Below are 13602 nucleotides of genomic sequence, written 5' to 3'. Positions count from 1 at the left end.
AGGAACGGGCATGTGTGAACCTCATGGGGTTCAACAAGGCCAAGTGCAGGGTCCTGCACCTGGGTCGGGGACAACCCCCAGTATCAGTCCAGGCTGGGGGATGAAGGGATGGAGAGCAGCCCTGCCCAGAAGGAATTGGGGTATTGGGGGATGAAAAGCTGGACATGAGGTTTTCATGTCAGTGACATGACACAGCCAAGTGTGTCCTGGGCTGCATCCAAAGCAGCGTGGCCAGCAGGTCGAGGCAGGGGATTCTGCCCCTCTGCTCCGCTCTGGCAAGACCCCATCTGGAGTCCTGTGTCCAGCTCTGGAGCCCTCAGTGCAGGAAAGACATGGGCCTGTTGGAGCAGGTCCAGAGGAGGCCACAACAATGGTCAGAGGGCTGGAACAGCTCTGCTGTGAGGACAGGCTGAGAGAGTTGGGGTTGTTCAGCCTGGAGAAGGGAAGGCTCTGGGGAGACCTTATTGCAGCTTTCCAGTACTTAAAGGGGGCTTATAAGAAAGATGGGGACAGACTTTTTAGCAGGGCCTGTAGATAGGACAAGAGGTAATGGTTTTAAATTAAAAGACGGTAGATTTAGACTAGATCTGAGGAAGCAATTTTTGACAATGAGGCTGGTGAAACCCTGGCCCAGGTTGCCCAGGGAGGTGGTAGATGCCCCATCCCTGGAAACATTCCAGGTCAGGTTCGACAGGGCTCTGAGCAACCTGATCTAGCTGAAGCCGTCCCTGCTCATGGCAGGGGAGTTGGACTAGATGACCTTTAAAGGTTCCTTCCAACCCAAGCTATTCGATGATTCTATGATTCTGTGACACCTTTGACCATTGTTGTGACTCTCTAAATGGAGTCCATAAGCCAGTTCTCATGAGGCCATAAGCCTCATACCTCAGGATAGCAAGGCTTTACAGCAATTGAATTGAAATGCTATATAGCAATTCAAGAAAGATTTCATTCATCACTGTACCAAATGCTTTTTAAACACTAACTGTCCTTGCCTAGGGATTTGTGTTCCCCATCACTACAAAAACCCATCCTGACCTTCTTCCTTTTACTTAGTTTGCTATGCTACTCTGAGAGCAAATTCTCTGAAGAACAAACTCAATTGCACATAGCCAAGAAAGTGTTCTTACCTTTCTTTTGTGAGGAAAACATGTGGTTTCACTAGAAGAATTCCGTATCTGTGAAAAACAAACCAATACAGCCAGTTAAGAGCCACATCCTTGATGTGTTGAGCTGATTCATGTTAACCTCACAGCAAACAACAATAAATCACCATCTTTTCCACTCAGCCTCCCTCAGCAAACAACCCCATGATCTCAGGCACATGATCTTTAAAGAGGCTGTTTCACTCCTTGCCCGTATCTTGTTACCAGGGTCGCTTCCCTAACAATATCTAAGGAGGAAAATTCAGAGATTTTAACAAACCTTTCAGCAAATTCCTGAAATGAGGGTCTCCAGGAGAAACCATCTCTTCGGATACGGATTGTCTCCAGCAGTCCATTGTACCGGAGCTGAAGCAGAAACAAAGACAAATAGGTCATTAGGATATCAGTTTGTTCCTCTGCAGCCAGAAATGCCTTCATTCATCCCTAAACTTCTCTAGTTCAAAACGAAAAGGTTTCTTTCTGAAAATGTTTCCTTGGTTAAAGACTGAATTTACCGCATCCTGTCACTCTGATGATTAACCACTCTCAGCTAAAAGTTGGAATCCATAAAAGCCAGTGACTGAAATAATTTCACCTTACAGCCATGGGTACTGCTTTCCCTCTGTCCCTTAGAGGATAGCTTTTTATTTCCAAATCTGGACAAAGAAATACTCTGAGGCACGGATGAACTTCCCTCTTAATCCTATCCTTTTTTATATTTCTATATTAGTCTATAAGTCTATATATATTTCTATTTAAGTTTCTACATTAAACAGGCCACAGAGCTTTCTGAACTCTTCTAATCATTTTCAGTATTCTTCAAAGTGTCCAGATCTCTGACCTGACACAATACCCAAAGACAGTCATATCACCACATTTCAGTTCCTATCAAAGTGATTCCATCTTGGCTCCTATTCAGAGCTGCCCTGGCTGACGGGTGAGAACAGTCTCCTCCAGGAAGCATCATTTTTTCTGGAGTACTGTCTCTATCAGTCCTCATCCAGGAGATGCAAAGATGAATCCTAGTCCCTGACAAGCAGATCTCATTGCATTCATGAAACAGAAATGGGACAGAACTAAGATTGCAAAACTGGACCTAGCAGTCTGTGTCACAAAAACAACCAAGTACCCAGAACCTTTACACGCATAGGAAGTGTGCCTACACTTTCCCTTGCAAGAGGAGACTCAGACACCAGTCAGCTTCCAGGTATCTTCCTCAACCTTTCGGTGGGGTCTGCCCTCCCCACTGAGACATGGCAGAAATAGCTGTGAAGGACACTGCTTTTCCTCACCTGCAGCAGCACCAGCTGGCTGTCCACCACACCTGGCTCCTTCTGGCTGTTGGGCTTTATACAGCGCACAAAGTGTGGGTTGGCAGAATACATCCTCTCCATGAGCACCATCAGGGAATGCTGGCGAGGGCAGAGAGAGATCAACAGTCCAGCAAGCCAAAGCACTGCCAGAGCCCTGCGTGCAATATCCTGCAGCGAGAACTGTTTTCCCACCCTGCAGCAACTTCTGAGGCTCTGATAAAACTCCCGTCTACATGCTGGATGCTTAGCATCCTGGAAGCTCTCACTAAAATATCACTGCACTCATCTCAAGGGGCACTGCAGGGCAGCAATACTTTACCCGGAACTGAGCTCCGGCAGACTGTTTTCGTGTGCTGTTGAACTTGTCGTCTGCTCCTGGTATGACCTGGAACCAGACCCAAACAAAAAATCACCCATGGAAGAAGTGCTTGACTGCCATCCAAAAAGCATTGCTGGAAGGCAGGTGGCAAAAAGGAGAGAGAATGCATTTCAGGGGAGGGAAAACAAGCTCAGCATATCAGCAGAAGCAAGCAGAAAACCCGGTAAAAAACAAAGGAGAAATTGTTGCAAGCAGATTGCTGTCTGCTCTTATTTTCAATCCATTTCTGTCTGCTCTCATTTTCAGCCAGTTACTCAAATAATAAATATCAGGTAACTATGCCATCATTTATCAACTGCCATGAAGACCTGAAGTGCAATACCTTGGCTTTCACATGAGGCATCAGTGTCCCCGTTCTGGAGATAGTGGCTGGAAGAAGAGAGGCAATAGTTAATTTTATACCTTTGCTCGCAATCAACAATGTCTAAACATTCAAACCTCACGTCGCATGCAAGTCTCCTTACAAATACTGAATCATAGACAGGGTATTAGGTTTCACCATGTGGAAATACAAGGAAAGAGCTAAAGAAAGGGTGAAGAAAATGCAACTATATGAAGCATACAATGCAGCCAATACTATTTTCTGCCACTGAGAAGACAAGGCATTCAGTTTATTGAACAACCCTAAATGACTTTCAAAAGAAATATCATCACCGGGCATCTAACAACGCAGAAAAAAAGGTACGGATAGCAAATGGGAAGCTCACCTACAGCAGTCAAGATGGGAGGTTAGATAAAGTCAGATAGCTGACTAATTCAGTGACAAGATAAAAAATTCAGAGAAGCTGAATTTACTGAGGGATCTAATGGCAGCCTTGGACACCCTTAATGCAATGGTGTCATGTGAATCATAGAATCATAGAATCGTTGACGTTGGAAGGGACCTCTGGAAGTCATCTGGGCCAATCCCTTCGCTCAGCAGGGCCACCTAGAGTCAGCTGCCCAGGACTAGACAACCAGTCTGAGAACAGATTATCTCTGCTGTTTATGAATTTTCAAAGAGTTGGAACTAGACTAAGTATCTTCAGCAACAGTGTGGAAGTGGTAATGAAGAATGATACTTCTGAGCAGGAGCTGAAAAACACGGTGGAGAATAGATGTGAAATTCCTCAGTTGTAAATCCCAGAAAGCAGCATGGACTGAACAGGACAAAAAATAAAAAAAAAGAAATTCTGCACCAGAAGCACTGTGTTCAGCTAGGCAATTTCCAAGGAAGCATCCAGCTGATTTTTCTTTAAATAATTACTTTCATAGAAGCCTTGGGGACTCTGAGGCCTTATCAATAACTGGAAAAAGGGAGTGTAGTGGTGGGAGAGAAACAATGCACAACCTCAAAGTTCTTTAACAAGTTGTACTTGAAAAACAAAAAGTGTTTGAAAAGAATAATCTCTACGCTCATTGCTTGCGGCTTTACAGCACTCTGTTTTCAGTCTGAACAGCTAGAAGCTATGACCTTGTCCAGCTTCATTTCTAGACAAGAACAGAGCATATGGAAAGGCCAGGAGACAGTCCAGCACTGGCCCTGGAGAAGATGGGCTATCTGATCTGAAGGAAGACGTCTGAGCAATGGCTAATTCTCTGGAATAGGATACAATCTGCCTTGCTTTCCAGGGTGGAACGAACAGCTCTGACAACGTGGTACATGCCAGCAGCCCCACCTCAGGCTGCAGTCTTCCCAGAGTCTCCTTGGGGCTGCCAGCTGTCAAACACATTCATAGCACACAAGCCTCATCCCCACACTTAACTCTTGCCAAGCTGGGCCTTGATTCATGTGGGGTGCCCTATCACAGCAGAGGGACTTGCCTGTGAACAGCACACTGAGCAAGGGGGTGACGCTGTTGATGAAAAGCCCTCGGACGTTGGCTGGCAAGGCGTCTCTGTTCTTCTCTAGAAAGCCCCCAGCAGTATATTGTACCTAGGGGAGAGGGCAGCAAGTCACCAAGGCCAGCAGTGCTCACTGGCGTGCTGTGAAAGCCACCTCCACAGCTTGCCAGGAGCAGCTGTTAAACTGAAGGTACACTGGCTTGCATGTGAATTTTGTACGTGCATATGCTCCCCATTCAGATGTAAATGCTGAGGAACGGTTTTGTTCCTCAATCCTGCGGATGGCACTGAGGCATTAGAACCACAGGAGTGCAGCATAACACTGAAACATCCACATTTTCTTGTTCTCCTTTCCTTGATTATCAAGTTTCATTTACTTCTGGTTTATGCTTCACTGTTGTCCTTGCTCTCCCCCTCTTCCCTTTGAATACGCTTCCATCTTGTTGTCATGCATCCCCTTGTTTCTCTTGCTCCCTTCCTCATCTCCAGCCTGCCACTCTGCTTTTTATGCTAGGTGTTAATTTTTGTAATAATGTCACAAGTACTAACTTAGTCAACAATGGTGAGATTAGATTACTAAATTACATATCATAATGACCTGAATTGTCATGTCTGGTCCTGCTCCAAAATTATGTCCAATCAATTCAACAATGGGCCAAAATTGGTGGCAGTAAGGTTATATGCAATAGTCCTAAACCTCAAGATGTTTAGATACCACCGCATGTGTAAATAAGTACCTCCATTTTCAAAACAGTAACTACCCAGCTGCTCTTACCGTGTTCCTCAGTGTTTGCAATAAAATAGTGACTGCTATGCTCTGGAACCCAATATGTAAAGGTAAAGCCTTCAGACTGTCCTTTGGTGCTACACAGTGGATACAGGGCTTTTGTTTTGTAATGGACTATTTTAAGACTAGAGCTCCAATAGAATGATGATGAATACACCAGATTCTTCTAATACCCTATGCTTCCCAGAGGTACCCTCACTTTTCTCAGGGGTCCTCTCTTCCTATACCTTCTACAGAAATCCCAGGGAATCCTAGAAGGCAATTCCCTGGGAACACATCACTTCTGCTTTTATCATCATTAGACCATACACTCCTTAACATCAAAGCCTTATTTGCCAAGTAACACATTTCCCCCCTCTTATATACATTACAACAACATTCTTCCTGCAGACAGTACATACTTTCCCAGCATAGTGAATGATGCTGAAGCCCAAAACACGGCCTCGGCCTGGCTGGAAGTGTAAATTCCCCTTGAAGCTGCTGTTTAGTTTATCCACAAACGTCTCATCAGTGGCCTGCATGGAAGCAGATTGCATAATCAAATGATAAGGCTGAAACAGAGACCCAAACAAGGCACATGGAAGCAAAGCAAGGTGTTGGAAGTGTCCTTGTCTGTGCAACAGTTTCATATTGTACTCTCTCTCTGACTCTCTACAAGGATGCCAATATTATTAGACTGTCCCTGATCTCACTGTCCTGTCTCATCAGTCACACATGTGGACACCTCTGTTCATCCTGCTCTTTAAAGTCACACTCCAACATAACAGCTGTCTCTGCAGCCCAGATATTTATGGCTACATTCCCTACATTATTTCCTCTGTCCCCTATCTCATGCATACCTGAGGGAATGCACTCTGCTCATCCAGAAGAGACAGGAGCCCAAGTGGCTTGGCCAGGAGCAGATTCTGTGGGAAAGGAGACACATTACACATCTCTAAAACAGTACAGGGCAGCCACTCTCACCTACACCACCCTTTGAAGAGCTTCTTCCCAGGTGCATTTCCTCCCCATGATAGAAAGAGCAAGACTCCTCTCGGCTGAATGGAGCAATTCTCTTCTATCAGTCCTCTCACTCACCAGAATAGGTTCATTATTGTTGAATGTGATAGTCTCCCAAGGCAGCTCTTCTTCTTTATAGGCAGCCTGCTCCAGCTGGAAAATGTGCTGAAACAGATAAAAGAGGTTGGAGCACCCAGAAGACTTGGCTAGATAATCCTGAGCATCTTCCTTCCCAGCCTGAACAGAGGACAGAGGTGTGGCTCTCTCACCCATGGCATAAGAGGACCAAGATGAAATGGCTGTTCTGCATGCTCATCCGTAAGCTTGTCACTCACTGATACTGGTGCATCAAGCAGGAACACTTCTCAGAGCATAAGTGTCCCTGCTCTGCCAACTTTGGTCACTGCTTGACCCTTCTTCTTCCTCCTTCCCTGCCCCAGTGCCTCCCCTGACACAGCAGAGAAGGTTGCTGCTCTCTACCCTGCTTCACTAATCATTGTTTCTGTCCTTCCAGGCAATAGACTGATTTTTTTTTCCAAGCTCTCCTTCATATGCCAGGTAGATCAGGGCTCTACTTTCTCCTCCACACAATATGAGATCACCCACAGCAGACTTACATGGTTGAAGAAGTGCTGCAGCTGCTCATTGGCCAAGTTTATGCAAAGCTGTTCAAAACGATTCACTGCAAAATTTTCAAACCCAAAAATATCCAAGATACCTAAAAGAAAGTAGAAGAGCATATCATGGAGCCTGCAGACCATCCCTGCAGATAGCTGCATACCCCAACACACAACTAAATCTCCCATCACCCAGCTCTTGGGGCACAGGAAAACCACAGTCAAGTCATCAGCGGCACCTCTCCCAATAACTTCCCTTGGAGAACTAGTTAGCAGAAGCCCCACTCCCACTGTCAGCTCCCCTGCAAAGCCAGAGTGCCTCAGAACTACAGCCTCACAGTTGCTTCAGACCAACCACTTGCTCAGAGTTGGCCAAGGCCCTACAGACTTCATGCTGCGGACTAGTATCTCCAACAACATCGTGTCTTTGACAATGGATCCCTGCATGCAATCTCTGCTAAACCTCATATTGTCCCTTTCCTTCGTTGTGGCTGAGGGTTGCACCTTTGAGGACAGAACTCACCTATCTCCCTCAGTTCCACCTCAGGATCCACGTTCTCAGCCAGCAGCTCATTGATCTTGCAAACAATCCAGCCAAATACTCGGCCATATGCCACCTTTGCAATGGAGTCCCGAGCATCTGCACAGAGAGAAGAACAGCTGCTCACTGAAGGGCTCAAAGGACAGTGGGGAACACAGCACACAAGCTGGCTCAATACATTCACCTCTAGCAACAATGTCTAGTGGTTTATGAAACTATTTTAAAGATCACATAAACATTAGACATCTGTCTGATCATCCCTGCCCCCTGCATGCTCACACAGAGTTCTTTCATTCTGAAATCTTCACAATCTTTCTACAAGATCAGATGTGACATACTAGGGCACTTGTGAAACCATCTAAAATGGAAAATTTCATTTCCAAAAATGTCCAGTCACTTTTTAGAAGATCTTGCTTTCTCCTCTGCAGATCTACTGAGTATGGATCCCCTCACTGCTAAACCAAGAAAGAGGCTCTAAGTTGTACCTGGAAAATGGAATTGTTATGTTCCTCCTAGCCCACAGCTGCAAAGTGTTCAAATGCTGTCAGCTAGGGGAGAACGCGACTGATGGAAAAACTTGCTGACATTTAAGAAGAAGGAGACAAAATCAACATGACCCACTGCATGATGAGAGACATACATTTTATTGTCTAGAGAGACGCAGGAGAAGACATTTAGGAAACAGAACTAGCTGATTCCACATTTTCATTTTTTTCTTTTATTGTTTTTAAGCAATAATCTAGAAATCCGGAGATTTCATGCTTTTTTATTTACAACAATAGAATCACAGAATAATTTGCCTTGGAAGGGACCTTTAAAGGTCATCTAGTACAACCCCCCTGCAAAACTTATTTTTTAAGTCTTCTATTTTAACTTAACCTTTTTGTGCATATTTTCTTGGATTATTTTCTTTTCTTATTGAAAGGAAAAGTAACACCTTGCGCTTGCTACTTTGACATACTCCCCTTTCATCTTACATCTTCCCTGATACTGTGCTATCTCATCGATTCTCTCAGTTATTTCTCCCTCTACTACCCAGAGCGCTGCACACTGCCAGCACTCTGCAACAGGAGCCTTCCCATCTTTTGTACAAACAGCTACAGTTTCCTTCTAGGCTAGACTGAGGGAGAAAGCAAAGCTAATTCTCTGCAGTCCCCCAGAGATCAAAGAAAAGCAGCATTCATGGTCCTCCATGTCAGGAAGAGACTAAACAGTTAAACACTGATAAACTTGCCTCCCTCCATGCAAGAGGAATGAAGGGGCACAGACAGACATCTTTGTTCCCAGCAAGCTGTACATGTGTGGAATATGGGTCAATCTTTCTGGCCAGCACATTTGCAATTCATTATGTTTCTTACCTTCTGCCTGCTGCTGGGTGTGAAAACGCTGAATCTGCTCGCCTCGGGTCACTGACATAGTACAAACAAGGCATTTTAACAGTTCATCTTCTTGGACTCCAAATTGACCCTGGGAAAGAGGAAATAGATGAGGAGAGTCAATAGTAAACCCTTACTCTATTTGTGGGGATTGTACCTCTTGCATCAGTGCAACACTGACTGTAATGGGGTCATGATTCAGACTAAGGCCTTTGAGCTCCGCTGTAAGATAAATATTACCATTACCATTAACATGCAGCACTGGAGTCAAATGCGGGCTCTGAGATCTTCATTACGCCTGCAATGACCACGCATACTCTTGCGTTCTCTCTGAAAAACTTTCTCCCTCCCAGTGCTGCCACCTTTTACTTTCTTTGGGAGCCACACTGGTCCCTGCTGAGTGGTTTAATGACTTACTGAACAGCAGCACACGGCGGGGACTGCAGGTGCTGGGATGTCTGAGCTTCAGCAGACATCAGAGTCACACCAACACCCAAAAGACTGGAAACAAAGGGAACTCAGATGCAGCTGAGCCCCTCAGGGATTGCTTTAACAGGAATTCCCCTCCCGTGTGCAAAAAGCAAGGAGCAGACTTTAAGACGTAAGACAAAAAGAAGTTGGCTGCTGAACAGATGTCGGTGGTTGTTTCAGGTGTGGTGTAGGAGGGAAACAGGCAGAGAGGTGGGATTGAAACCAAAAACCAAGGTTGCTGGGATTTCAAATAGGTCAAAGCAAAAGACACAGAAAGGGTAGAAATATGTTACATTTTCTACTCTGCATTGTTAACTAAGCAGGATAATGTATCCATCCCATATAATAAAAATGGGATGGTCCTGGCGAATATATGGACTTCTGTAAGGCCTTTGACATGGTCCCTCACAATATCCTTCTCTCTAAATTGGAGAGATATGGATTTGATGGGGGGACTGATTGGTGGATGAGTAATTGGTTGGATGGTCACATCCAGAGGGTAGTGGTCAAAGTCCAGATGGAGACTGGTGACAAGTGGTGTCCCTCAGGTGTCCGTGCAGGGACCAGCACTGTTCAGTATCTTCATCAGTGACACAGACAGTGGGATCGAGTGCACCCTCAGCAGGTCTGCAGATGACACCAAGCTGAGTGGTGCGGTTGACATGCCTGAGGGACGGGATGCCATCCAGAGGGACCTGGACAAGCTTGAAGAATGGGCCTGTGTGAACATCATGAGGTTCAACAAGGCCAAGTGCAGAGTCCTGCACCTGGGTCGGGGCAACCCCCAGTATCAGTCCAGGCTGAGGGATGAAGTGATGGAGAGCAGCCCTGCCCAGAAGGACTTGGGGGTACTGGAGGATGAAAAGCTGGACCTGAGGAGACAATAATGTGCTCACAGCCCAGGCAGCCAAGTGTGTCCTGGGCTGCATCCAAAGCAGCGTGGCCAGCAGGTCGAGGGAGGGGATTCTGCCCCTCTGCTCCCCTCTGGTGAAACCCCACCTGGACTCCTGTATCCAGCTCTAGAGCCCTCAGCACAGGAGAGACATGGACCTGTTGGAGCGGGTCCAGAGGAGGACACAACAATGGTCAGAGGGCTGGAACAGCTCTGCTGTGAGGACAGGCTGAGAGAGTTGGGGTTGTTCAGCCTGGAGAAGGGAAGGCTCTGGGGAGACCTTATTGCAGCCTGCCAGGACTCAAATGGGGCTTATAAGAAAGATGAGGACAGACTTTTTAGCAGGGCCTGTTGCAATAGGACAAGAGGTAATGGTTATAAACTAAAAGACAGTAGATTTAGACTGGATCTAAGGAAGCAATTTTTGATGATGATGGTGGTGAAACCCTGGCCCAGGTTGCCCAGAGAGGTGGTAGATGCCCCATGCCTGGACACATTCCAGGTCAGGTTGGGTGAGGCTCTGAGCAACCTGCTCTAGTTGGGGATGTCCCTGCTCATTGTAGGGGGGTTGGACTAGACAACCTTTAAAAACTATTCTATGATTCTATGATATACTTCTTAATCTGTGATAATTTCATGTGAAATCGTAGATAGTTTAATTTTGGATAACCAACAAAAATTGATAGCAGTTAAGTTGGTATCTTTGGACAAGATCTGTCAAAACCAAAGAACTAATGTTCAGATACTGAACACCTGAATTTATCCAAGGTATCATCACACTTAATAACATATAACATTTAATTTTAAAAAGCTTGTACTGCTATGAAGTCAACAAAGCATATACATCAGCATGCCTTGATATCGCCATATGCAAGATACTGGTTCTAGACACACAAGGAAAAGAAGCTGGGAAGTGCCTCTTTGGGAATGGATAGCAGTCAATAAATATGCAGTCATGGGGTCATAATGTGCATTTCTGGAAAAAGCTCATTGTTTTTCAGGAGCCTTCACACTCTGACGCAGAGACGTCCTCTGCCATCTCTGGCAGGAGCAGCTCCTGCAGTCACACTGCAAGTGGGAACCAGCATCATATCCATAAAGTTTCTGTCAGTTCTTCTTGTGACTCACCGCTGCAGCCTTCAGCCATCCCCGGGAGGCTTCACTCACTTTTACAGACCCATCGCTCTCCTCAGGCTCAAAGGTCACATTGCCCAGCGACAACACACCAGCCAAGATAGCCTGCATGTCCACTTGCTCCTAAAACACAAAAAAAAAGGTAACTGAAAACCTATCAGCATGTAAGATATACAACACAGAGGCCCCAGAAGTTGGAGAGGTGAGGGAAAGGCACAGGCAGCCTGTGAGAAAAGGCTCTTCACAAAGTCTGACAGACTCAGGTGGTTTGGAAGCAACATGGAAAATCCAGGGAGGAGAGAAATAGGACTGAGCCTCAGAACAGCAGCCAGAAAGAAACCCTATGCCTGCAGGAGGCACAGATGGAAATTAAATGACCCCAGAACTGACCTGTTCTTGGAAGCCCACCATGTCAAGAGCATTGCACACCTCTTGGTATTTGTGCTTCCAGCGCTGAGCTACATCCTGTGTACCAAATCGTCCACTTATGTACCTGAGAAAGTGTATATCCCACACAAAACCATCACACAATCAGCACAGCAAGTCAGTCCTACCCCAAAGGAACAAAGCAGATCAGCAGCAGTGGAGACACGAAAGGGAAAGAAACTTTCCCAAGGTAATGCAGCGAAGAAGAGACTTCAGACGTCCCAGCTTCCATGATGACCCCTAAGATCTCTTCATGTAGCTCCACTCAGATCCCACTCCAGCTTCCATTCGTTTACCTGTACCAGGCTCCACAGATAGAGCCACTGGGCAGAGGCATAGGCTCCATTATGCTGCTTTCCCCTCCACCCCCCATCATGAAGACTACTGCCTTTGAAGTACCTGTAGAGTGAAGGATCCAATAGCCCATACATCTCCTTTTCCTCTGGAGAGAGTCCAGCAAACATGTAGTAGAAGATGTGAAAATTCCTCTCCCCAGTATCTTGTTGCACTACCCGTGACTTCTCTAACAGGTACTCACTCAGCTTTGCACCTTGCACTGCACACAAGAAGGTGACAGGGTGAACTTTGCACCTGGGGACAGGAAGCTGACTGAGCTGTTCTGCATCTCTTGTTTGGTGATAGTAGCATGGAACTGCCTAAAATAACTTTCTTGTGTACAACACCCTCTAGGCTTCCCAGCACCGTGGAAATGGGCTTCTCCATGCTGCCCATCATCTTAGAGATGTCTGCTCACCTCCTTTAGCAGCAACCAAGGCTTCTGGCACCACGGAGTTTTACTGGTACTTTCCCTGCACTGTCAGCCCCGTATCCTTCCTGTACTCTCACACTGCCCAACAGAGGCCTTACGCTACAGCTGTGGTTGCTGTAAGATTTTTACTTAATTGCACACCTTTCCCACAGGGAGTCAGGTGTCAAAATTTCACCCTCCACAAGTTGTGGCTACTCAGTTCACTCTCTCCAGTACCAAACCACCCCCCAAACTAGGAATTGCTCTTGACTTTACCTGTGTTCTTCTGGAAACGCAGCTGTATGTATTTTCCAAAGCGGCTGCTGTTGTCATTCATCACAGTCTGGGCATTGCCAAAAGCTTCAAGCAATGGATTTACCTAAAACAAATGAGCAAGCAGAACAAGCATCCTTTAAATCAAGTGATCCAATCTAACTTACTTGGAAGAGTTTAACTTTAGCATTTACTATTTAGCATTCAGCTGTAATAGGAACCACTCCATGAGTACCCAAGAGCACCTGTTTTATCGTACTCTGGATAAAGGAACTGCAAGCGGCAAATATACCAAAAACTAAGCAACATGAGATTACTGAAAATAAGCACAATCAAACTGATTTGATCTCAGTAAGATCATTGACTCCTTTGTTAAAAGATAAGGTTGGTATAACAGATTTCCACAAAACATCTGACAGGGTATCATTAGATAATTTGACTTCTATACTACAACAATAAACAAGGTGAACATGGCACTCAGTAAGTATAAGCATGGTAACTTAGCTACTGAAATTTGTAGACAGCATAAGGCTCATAACAGTGAATTATAACAAAACTAACAGAACAATCAGACCAGCTTGGTAAACTTGATGCAAACAAGGTGAAATGACAATTTTTGTATATTTGAGCAAAGAATGCCTGCTGACTGGAAGAGCAATGCCCTAGGGTACATCCTG

The 13602-nt window shown here is 45.6% G+C and overlaps 1 protein-coding gene across 1 annotated transcript in view; it reads right to left on the bottom strand.

The window, feature by feature from the left end:
* LOC104618458 (myosin-IIIb-like) overlaps window positions 1–13602 on the bottom strand; it is a gene marked incomplete at its 3' end in the record, with an annotated part of 25805 nt that overhangs the window by 8105 nt on the left and 4098 nt on the right. Inside the window, exons 3-16 of the mRNA XM_010284055.1 lie at window positions 12929–13031; window positions 12304–12460; window positions 11869–11971; window positions 11473–11601; window positions 8964–9072; window positions 7588–7704; window positions 7065–7165; window positions 6526–6684; window positions 6288–6353; window positions 5850–5963; window positions 4641–4752; window positions 3160–3206; window positions 2778–2843; window positions 2438–2557 (exon numbers count right to left, since the gene is read on the bottom strand). Of these exons, the coding sequence (XP_010282357.1) occupies window positions 2438–2557; window positions 2778–2843; window positions 3160–3206; window positions 4641–4752; window positions 5850–5963; window positions 6288–6353; window positions 6526–6684; window positions 7065–7165; window positions 7588–7704; window positions 8964–9072; window positions 11473–11601; window positions 11869–11971; window positions 12304–12460; window positions 12929–13031 (1503 nt within the window). The remainder of the gene's footprint in view (window positions 1–2437; window positions 2558–2777; window positions 2844–3159; window positions 3207–4640; window positions 4753–5849; window positions 5964–6287; window positions 6354–6525; window positions 6685–7064; window positions 7166–7587; window positions 7705–8963; window positions 9073–11472; window positions 11602–11868; window positions 11972–12303; window positions 12461–12928; window positions 13032–13602) is intronic.

Source organism: Phaethon lepturus, unplaced genomic scaffold, assembly GCF_000687285.1.
Source record: "Phaethon lepturus isolate BGI_N335 unplaced genomic scaffold, ASM68728v1 scaffold11843, whole genome shotgun sequence".
Classification (NCBI taxonomy): domain Eukaryota; kingdom Metazoa; phylum Chordata; class Aves; order Phaethontiformes; family Phaethontidae; genus Phaethon; species Phaethon lepturus.
This window is presented reverse-complemented; position numbering and strand designations above follow the sequence as displayed.